The sequence below is a fragment of the Drosophila miranda genome, chromosome XL, assembly GCF_003369915.1.
Source record: "Drosophila miranda strain MSH22 chromosome XL, D.miranda_PacBio2.1, whole genome shotgun sequence".
Taxonomy (NCBI): domain Eukaryota; kingdom Metazoa; phylum Arthropoda; class Insecta; order Diptera; family Drosophilidae; genus Drosophila; species Drosophila miranda.
The window spans coordinates 18,639,299-18,649,673 of record NC_046673.1 but is presented as its reverse complement, the minus strand read 5'-3'; the positions used below and the strand labels follow the sequence as shown (position 1 = coordinate 18,649,673).

At 37.7% G+C, this 10,375-nt stretch overlaps 1 protein-coding gene across 2 annotated transcripts in view; it reads right to left on the bottom strand.

The window, feature by feature from the left end:
• Positions 1-1,978: 1,978 nt before the first annotated feature.
• LOC108162264 (potassium voltage-gated channel protein Shaker) overlaps positions 1,979-10,375 on the bottom strand; it is a 147,057-nt gene continuing 138,660 nt past the window's right edge. Inside the window, exons 10-12 of one of the 2 annotated variants that reach the window (XM_033397922.1) lie at positions 7,855-8,045; positions 7,349-7,651; positions 1,979-7,164 (exon numbers count right to left, since the gene is read on the bottom strand). In XM_033397922.1, coding sequence (XP_033253813.1) covers positions 7,356-7,651; positions 7,855-8,045 — 487 coding nt within the window. In that variant the 3' untranslated portion in view covers positions 1,979-7,164; positions 7,349-7,355. The remainder of the gene's footprint in view (positions 7,165-7,348; positions 7,652-7,854; positions 8,046-10,375) is intronic. The other variant, XM_017296915.2, reaches the window with a different exon arrangement.

The window sequence follows — 10,375 nt, the reverse complement described above, 5'->3', positions numbered from 1 at the left end:
GATAAATATATATATATAATGACAAATTCAAGTTCTATTTTACATATTCCTCGTTTTTGATCTTCCGTTGAATATTCTCAGCTATATAGCACATTTAGCCATGTCCACATAATTTAATACGATTGATGAATCAATTTTCTATTTAACTGGTGTATTCTTAATACTTGTTTTTATTGCATTTTGCGTAAAAAGAGGTTTTAAATAATTGATTTTATTGGATGGCAGTGCTTCGTTAAATCGATATAACAGCTGATCGCTGGTGGTGGCAGTTTCTCAATATCGATGCCGATAACGAGCTACATATTTTCTACATATTATCTACATTTTTGTGTAATAACCAAAAGCGACACCTGATGGGGAAATATTCTGCAAAACTGCTTGCAAGCAGTGAAAATCGGCTAACAGTAACCGCTTCCGGTTAACACTTACCGTTACACTGCTTGGTCATTTGAAATGAGAAAACAAAGGCTGCGATATTTGTATTTTTCTTTTAGCATAATTTATTTTTATATACTTTTCCATTTAATTTGTTTTATGTTCATAAAGTAACGTGTGTCTGCCTCTGTCTGTGTGAATGTCAATGTATGTGTTTGTATTTGTGTTTGTGTGTGTGTGTCTGTAATTGTGTTAATTTGTAGCTGGCTGCCGTCTCATACATAATATTAATATTCATTTTAGTTTGTTCATTTGTAAGCTGCTTTGATTCGAAGTCCAATTTGGTTTGTTCTAAATTTACAATGATTGTAAAAATTGATTCTTTTGGTTTTTTGTGGTTTCTGCTTTTGGCTAAAATTGATCGAAAGTCATACGGTAAATTTTGTGCTTGCTCGCTTTGTTTGTTCATTGTTTGTTGGTTAATGTACGAGTACTCGTGGTTTTTGTGTGGTTTCTTATTGTGTGTGTGTGGGTGTGTGTGTTTGTGTGGCTGTGTGTGTGTTCTGTTTTCGTTTCGTTTTGTTTCTTAGCTGTGTTTTTCATCTTCTACCTCTGTTTCTTGGTTTTCTTCTCCGTATTTAATATATAATAATCATTTTGTTTTTTTTTTGTTATTTTGGTTTCATCTCTTTTTGTGTTCGGTTTAACTATTTATAAAACACTTCATTTTAGAATCCTAACAACATATATATGTATATACATATATATATTTTTTGTTCATATATATATACATATATGTATATATATTATATATATTTTATAATTGCTGCGGCGTTTGTCTGTTATTATTTGATTTACTTACTCATATATACATACATATATATGTACATATACATATATATATGTATATATGTAAATTTGTTTAGCATTAATTCATAAGTAGTTTTTCCATATGCCCATCTTTTGTTGTCGTTATTGTTGTACGTATAATTTACATGGAGTGGCGCCGCTCTCTTATCTTCCTGCTAACGTTATTCCTCCCCATCTCTCTTCCAAGTCCTGCCCTCTTCCTCTTTCCTCTTTCCGTTCTGTTCCGTTTCTATTGCCCGCCTATTGCCTGAACCTCATCTGGATATCTGGGCCCAATACTTTGCTCTGTGTCTGTGTGTGTCCGAGTGAGTGTGCCTTTTATTAATTATATTTTCTAGGCATATTTATTATAATTTTTATTTTTACTTTTCATTTACTTTTATTGTTGTATTTCGCATGCTTGAGCTAAATATTCTCTGGTTTCTGGTAGTTGTTGCACTTTACTGAATGGAAAGGTAGTATCGAAATGGAATCGAAATCAAAGCCGCGAATGGGGATGGGGAATGGAGAATGGAGAATGGGAGACGAGACTGAACTTCTTGGCCTTCGATCAAAGCAGGTTGAGGATGGAATGGGATGTCACGATGCCTGGGGACCTGCACTCATACACACACACACACACACACACTCATCTATGTATGTGTTCGTATGTGTATGTGTGCTGCCCATGCATGAATGTATGAATGTGTGTGTGTGTGTGTAAATGTATTTTAATTATTTTCATATTGTTTTTAATCCAGTCTTTGTGTTTATTCATACTATTATACGCTTCATCTCACTTCTCATGCCTCCTCCCAATTCCTCTTCATACATACATAGATCTTGAAACGAGCAACAACATAATCTCTGGGCAGGGGGGAGGGACAGTGGGCAGGGGCTTTAGCGGGGGCAAGGGGAACTACCTGTCTACCTGCCCCAATGGAAGAAGGGTAAGCGGACGGGGCCCAGCTGGAGGGGGCTGGAAAGTAGCTGGATTCTGTTGCAGTAAATTCTTGTTGGTTTTGGATCCCATTTTCTTTTGCTTTCTGCTGCCTGCTAAGATCTAAGATCTTATTTCTGTTTCTGATTAGCGCATAGTTTCCTCTCGTCTTTCCTTTTCTGCTCCTTTCCTTTTCGTTCTTTTACTTTCCCTTTTGTGCCTCTTCATCTTTTCTTCTGCTTGTACACTTAATTATTTTGGCAAGTTATTTTTTTTGTAATTTTTTTGTATGTTTTTTTGTGGTTTTATGACTTGTTTTTGGTTTATATCACTTTTAGTTGTAGCCTGGCCTGGTTCTCCCTCTCTCTCGCTCTCGCTCTCGCACTCATTTCGCTCGTACGATTATCTGATCTTCTCTAAAACTAACATCTGCCTATCGGCTATCTCTCTCCGTCGTTCGATTTAATAGTAAGCTTTATTTCCTTAGCGATTTCTTGTGGTTTTTTATATTTAAAATTAGCTTGTAAATTACGCTTATAAAAAAAAAATATTTTATTTGTATTTGGTTTTGGTTTTGGTTTGTTTTTGTTTTGCATGACTTTAAGACGATATGTTTTTTTTTTTACGTTTAATTACGTTTAATTTTGTTTAATTCATTATTATTTATACGTTTATTGGTAGTATTATTCATTTGGATTTCTATGCAGAGATTACTGTGTAGTTATCATAGTTAATGTTAAGAGTATTTATGTGTGTTCTATCTTTTGTTATTGCTCATTTGTTGGCTCTATCGACTGGCCGAACCGCAGAATCGAACAAACTAAAACCAAACTGAATCTGCGTACATGCATCTGGCTGTGACTATGACAATGACAATGCTAATGAGGCACGAACATATATGTTGGTAAAATGTGAGGCTGTAATACTTCAACTTTTGTTACAAACGGCATACATATGTATGTATGTATGTATGTACATTGTACATATATCTGTGGCTCCGATCTGTGCACCTAAGTACCTGTGTATTTGGGCGTATGGTGTGTGTCGGACTGCGCTTAAGGCCAAATCAAGTATACGTTAGAATGTCAATCGGTTCTAGTTGATTCTCCTCCTTCCTTCCTCTCACTCTCTCTCTCTCTCTCTCTACCCTTTACTGTCTCCTCTCATTCTTGCTCTCCTTGTCTTGTATGCTCGCACTATTCGCTATCTCTTTTACATCCGCTTTCGTTTGCTGTGTGCGTGTGGACGGTTTTCAAAGCTGTAAATTGATTCGATCTATTTTACGTTATTTTCTCTCCGCTTCGCTTCTTTTTTTGGGGTTTCCGTTTTTGCGTTTTACATTTTTACATATTTACAGATTTTCTTTGGTATAAATATTATCGTTTAATTTAGGTTTAGGTTTAGGTTTCGGTTTAAATTCTTCTTAATTACATCAAGCAGCAAATCAATAAAAACTTTTATTCAGTCGCATATCTAACAAAAACACATTTATATATATGTGTATATATATGTCTGTATATATATAAATATCATATATGTATGTATGTATATATGCATGCTGTAGGTTAGTTCTCTGTTTGGTATTCCTTCTCCTCCCTTCCCCTTCCCCTTTCCCTTCAATTTCCCTTTCCCCTTCCCCTTATCTTTCTCATTCTATTATTTTTCGTTTTTTTGTTTTGTTTTGTGAGATGTTTCTTCTGTGGTCCAAAGTCATTCGTGGCTCCTGAACTTGTGCAATTTTTTATTTTAATTGTTCTCTTTTTTTTGTAATATTTTGTTTTGTTTGGTTTCGTTTCGTTTCGGTTAGCAAGAGCAGTAGAAGCAAAGCTTTGTAGGTAGGATTCTAGGTATAGAGAAATTTAGATATGGCATTGATCGATTTGCATGCAGAAACTCCGCCGCACTGCACTGCAGAAGCTCTCCTAATCAGTGGAAGCAGTGCGATATACTCGATAATTCATCTACAAATATTCTGGTAGTTATCGACTGCGCATGCAATTTCTTTCTTTTCTTTTCGTTTTGTTTGGTTTTGTTTTTTAAGCTTGACAAAAGTTGAAGTCGCTAGATTGAACGTTTTCAAATGAGAAGATTTTGATTGGATCAAATCACAAAAATTAGGAAGACAGAAAATCAAGTGTTCGACTCAAAGCGTGTAATCGTCTTTGATACACCAACGAGTATGAATGTGTGTTCGTTATTAGATCCTATAATGCCTCTGCATATGTGTTTCCTTGTGTTCTGGTGTTGGTGTTGGTGTTGTAGTGTGGTGTGGTGTAGAGTGGAGTGTGTTTGTGTGGGCTTGCGTTGTTGTGCGTGCGTGTGAGGGACATAGGAAAGACACGTACCTAAGCACTACAAGCTGACAACTCTGACGGAACTGGTAGGTGAGTGTTCCCCAATGAAATACATATAATACGAGTAGATCAGCGATGACCATATTTCCGTTTCAGCGTTTGTTACCATCAGGTACTATGTATCGGTATCGGGTCGGTGTTCCCTTGAAAATACAGTACAAACTTCTACTACTAACACTTCACTCTGCCTGGAGGTCATCGCTGTAATGGAGGAAGACTAACTTAAACTAAACTAGACGAAAGCAGAAGGCCTCCGATGAGAGATCATGGCTGGCATCGCTTTTTGTGCCCGGGCTTTCCTAACGGTCTGTCTGATATAAATGTAATTTTCGCTTTGGGGTTCGATTTGTGTATGTAATTTTGTTCTGCTTTCCAAATAGGAAGATCAGCTCGGTTCTCTGTTTTGTTTGGTTTGTTACTTATTGTTTTTCGGTACTGTGGCGTTTTCTGTTTTCTGTGTTTTTGCTGTTCTTGTTGTCGGTTGTCTGTAATTGCTAAGTTTAATTATTGTTTTTGTATCGTTAGCAGCTTTCTTTTTTCCATTTTTTGGTTTTAGGTTCGTCTTGTATCCCCTTGTTTTAGTTAGCTATGATTTTGGTTGGTTTTTTTTGGTTTTTGGGTTCTCTTTTTGGTTGTTTAATTAATTAATATATATATGTATGTATATACTTTATGTCTATGTCTATTTGTTCAGCTTCAGCTCTGACTTACTTATTTACAAAATAGCAGTTTAGTTTAGTTTATGTATATTTAATTATATATGTAAATGTATGTATATATTTAATATATATTTATTTATATATGATCTTTGTATTACTCATTATTTAAACTTAACGGCAGTTTTGATGTTTTTAGCAATATCATGTGTGTGTGTGTGTTTGTTGTGTTCATTGTGTCGTCTATATGTGTGTGTGTGTTTGTCTCTTTCCAGTGAACGCAGGACTTTAGCAGCACCTTAACCAGCAGACTTCACGACCTTCACGAGTGAATATGCTTCTCTTCCACTAAGATTTTTCATTTGATGTTAGCGAGCGGCATCAGCTGACTGCCAACTAGTCGATCAGTGGAAATACAACAGCTGATTTGATGTCTCAAGGCAGTACAAATATAGTTTCCCATGGTTTTGATCTCTTTCAATCTGTATATATGTATCTATCAACCAAGACCCTTAGTAACTCTAAACATTTTGAAACATCTATGTTACATAGATGTCAGTTTTGTGAGATTTAATGATTTCTTAAGTACTCAGCGGCGAATGCCATTTGTTCGTGTTGTTGGATTCAATTGAATGATTTAGTACAGCGAATCAACGTTATTCGGAATAGAATAAGACTATTATAAGATTGATCAGTGATCGGACAAGGTTTGAAAGCCTACAATTGTGTTCTCCCAACAATCGGACAAGCTTGAATCAGATAGCAATTGTCTATTTTTCTAACTATTTTATATGCATGTTCTTCACTAAGCATCCGCCAAGCAGTGCAGTAACTGCTGCCAAGCGTTAGCTCAACTGCTTGGGGACTGCAGGTTGGAGGGCAGGTTAGGAGCACTGCTTTAACAGCGACTAGCCGCTGTTCATTTCCGCATCCGCATCCGCTATCACTCCTCGTTTTTGCTACGCTTTTTGCCTTAGTTTTGGTTTCTGTTGTATTTGGTTTTGTTTTTTTTTTCCTTAGTTTTTGGTTTAGTTTCATTTTACTAATATTTGACTAATATTTAATTAATAGAGCATAATTTAAAGTTGAAAATAAAATTAGCAGATATTGTATGTTTGTTTCTTGTTGTTTGTTTGTTTGTTTGTTGTTTTTGTCTGGATGTTTTCGTTTGGTTTGGTTTTGTTTTGTTTTGCTAGCTTCTAAAGAAAGGAAGAAACTCCAATTAGATTAGTCTACTAAGATAATTTGATTTAGTTTTTTAGTTTTTTTTTTTTTGGTTTTGTTTTTTTTTGTTTGTATCTGTTTTGTTGTTGTTCTTGTTGTTTACTATAACGATTGTTAGTTTTAGTTGCTAAATTTGAACATAGGTATCAAGTAGAGTTTTTCTTTATCTTCTTCGAGTGTGTATGTTTCTGTGTTGTGTGTGTGTGTGTGTGTCGTGTGTGTGGTGTGTCAGTGAGATTAAGAGAAGAGAAATAAATTAAAAAAAAGGAAATCCTTCTTGAAAGCCAGTCCAAGTTTGGCTCTTTGGTGTCTACGAATACGAATACTCTAATTCAAGCTGAGTGAACTGGCACTGAGTGTGTCTGTATGTGTGTGTGTGTGTGTGTGTGTGTATGTCTGTATCTGTGTGTGGCTGTGTTTTACATTTGCTGTTTAATTTACAACTACGCTGCTTACTAAGTATTATTATTATTATTTATTATTATTTTAATTGTATTTATTAATAAAATTCTAAATTAGACTGCTTTTGATGACGTTTCTGGCATCCAACGTAGCATTTCACTGCGCAAATTTCGTCCATTTTCCATTTGTTTGACTGCAACATAAGAACGTTGGAAATACATATACACTCGAAGAAATATAGATAGTAATTCCATAGAGAGTCATCCCAAATACCTTGACCGACCCATTGCAGTACCCGTACTTGCAGCCAGTGAGGGGAAGTAGGTATCTAGGTATTTGTGCCTATGAAATTTACTTAAGGTCCCTACGGACAGTCAAAACGATTATTAGTAGACTGGTGATAGTAGATAATAGTAGGTATATTTAACCAAGGTGGAACTGCTTAAAATGTATGTACATACGTGACTGGATTAGTAACTCGTTTGTAAAACTCTGCACCCATGCATTTCCCATCCCAGCAACAGCTCTGTGGCTCGCCCAGCACTCACCTAGTAGTCAGACGTCGGTCTCAATACTGACAGCCATCGCGTTATTATGCCTTAACTGTAAACTATTTGTGCTCCTCAGGCCATTCTGGCCCATCTGCTGCTGTCCCTGCTGCGCTTGCTGCTGCTGGAGCTGGAGCTGCAGCTGGAGCTGCTGCTTCTCGAAGGATTGCTGCGTCCTCAGAAAGGGCACCATGTGGCGACCCGTATGATCAGTCAGACCTGGCGTGGTTGCATCAATGCCATCATCCAAATCCATGATGTCCGATGACGACTCGGAGAGTGAGGATTTCTTCAAATGTTGACCTATTCAGTGGGGGCATTCAGTGGGATTGTGTGTATGTTGAAGGGAATACACAAAGAGCAATCGATTAGAAGAGAGACACTCAGGCAGTTGGGGACGGGATTCGGGGGGTAGACGGTAGTCGGGTGTGGGAGAAGCTTAGACTAAGAACATTCTTATGCGGTAAATATAGTAAATAGCAGTTATAGTAGTAAGTAGTATGTACCTAGTGCACCAGGTAAATATGAACAACTTGTAACGTGGTTGAAATTTTGGCTCTGCATCTCCTCCTGATCCGTTTCGCGGTGATAGAAGTAATTGAAATTACTGACGATAACCGGTACCGGCAGTGCGATTGTCAGCACACCAGCGATCACGCACAAAGAGCCGACAATTTTGCCCCAGAAGCCGACGGGCCTAAATGCATTTATCGATTTGCATTCGATTTTCATTTTTTCAATGGCAATATTCATGGGTTCGATTCATGTTTGTCAATTTTCAATTGGTGGGGTTTTGTTCGTTTGTATATTTAACCCGTTTTCATCCGGTTTTAAATATGCAAATTCATTTCGAAAATCCAAATTCAAATCGTTGAATTTGTGGTGTATATATATTTTTTCGGTATATATCGATATATATATATTTTTTAGTTTATTTTTTATATATTTTTTTTTTCGTTTTTGGTATTTTTGTTTGTTTGGTTTGGTTTTTGGTTTTGGTATGAAGAAGAACGTAGAAGAAGAACGCAGTATGTAAATCAGGTGGTAAAAAAAAAACAAACAAATAGAAACAAGTTTTAAGTTTTGATATATTCGATATACTATTCTAGATAGCCACCGCCACTGCCGTGGTGGTGGTAGTGGTGGTGGCGTTGGCCTTGGCCTTGGTCCGGGTCCTTTTCCGGCCCGGACCCAACTGAAGTCAACTCAAAAACATGTCACAACAGAGAGATGGGTTACAAAAACGGAGCGGGTTAGATAATAGAGATAAGATCGATAAGTGGAGCGTGGATATAGGCATATTTGGGTATACATACAATGGAACTCAATGGAACTCAAGGCAAAAAATCAAAACGAAAAGCTCAACAGGGGCATCGAGTACATAGGCAACGGGGATCGGGTGGTATTAGTATCGTTAGCTAGTTCGTATTAGTATGGATATTTGTATAGGTATAGGTATTGGTATTTGTATAGGTATAGGTATTGGTATTGGTACTGGCATTGGTTTTGGTATTAGTATTCGTATGCAAACATTGAAAGCAAATCGTTCGGTGATCTTGCTCCTCCTGATGGCTGGAGCAAACAGAGAAACGGAAACAAAATCAAAAACCAAATAGGGAAAAAAATAACAAACTTTACTCGAAACAAAGACACACAAAAACAAGAATGTCAAAGTATGAGTAAGGAAATCAGGGATAAACACACTAATAAGTAAATATATATAAATAGAGATAGTTAGATATAGATATAGCTGGGCTGGCTTGGCTAACAAAAAACCGAAGCGTACTTATTGCCAAATGGAATAAACAAAATGTGCCGGCGTTTGGCGTCGTCGCTGTTAAACTTGACACAAAATGAATATACATAGTAGAGGGATGTGTGGAAAGACCAAAGCAAGTCAATCAGAGTCGAATCGAACCACAGGGAACCACCCACCGTACAGGTGCACCGTAGTGGTAGCCGTGACAGTGGCAGTAGCAGTGGCAGGCTCGGGCTCCGTTGACTGCTTTTGGCACGCACATACACAGTGAGAGTGGGAGCAAGCGAGCGATAGAGGTCAGACAGAGAGACAGATAGCTAGAGCTGGAGCTGGAGCGGGAGAAAGTTGGTCCTAGATGCCGCCTGTGCCTTCATATTCTTCTCTAGAGCTTCATCATGGCATTTTTCAGCTTGCTCTTCCTCCGCTTCTTGGATGATGTTCAAGTCTTCTCTGTATTGGGTTGGTGTGCTGACTGACTGATTGACTGACGACTGACTGACTGTTTGTACTGACTGTACTTGATGTATGAATCTGTTGTCTGTTGTCTGGTTTCTGGTTTCTGGTTTCTTAACACTGTGGGTCATGACTGTCTTGTGTGTGAGTGAGGTGCGAAGATAATGATGGGAGATGACAGATAGAGAGGCTGCACAACAGAGGCGACGTTTTCTGAGGCCCTTCGGAATACATCTGAGTGTGTCCGTGTGCGTAATAATGTGTGTTATATATAGGTAGAGATATAGGTATAGTTAAGCGATCGTAAGTAGGCAAAGAGTACGGGTAGCTGATATTATGCTCATTCGAGTGTTCGAGTTAAGGAACCAAATCAAAATCAAAGCGAGAGAAAAAAACGTTACGTGTTCAAAGTGATTAGAAAAGCCAAAAAAGTTTCGATTCAACTTTCGCTTGGTTGGTTGGTTGGTTGGTTGGTGTGTGGTGTGTGGTGTGTGGTTTGTGGTGTGTGGAGTGTGGTGTTTGGTGTGTGCATTCCTGTGTCTGTTCTGTGTGTGTGTGGGTGTTTGTGTGTATTCTCTGGGTGGCGGCGGTGTATGGTGTGTGGGGGTGGTCTTGTGGGTGGGGATGGTGGAGGGGTTGTGATATTGGAGATACAGGAGTAGCAAGTAGTAAGTTGTATATATGCAAATGTGCTAAGCGTGCGCCCTTGTGTTTTTGCTTTTGCTTATGTTTTTCTTTGCTTTTGGTTTACGAGTAGGTTAGGTTTTTGTCTTTGCTTTTCTTATGCTGGATTTAGCTTTGATTTACTTTAATTT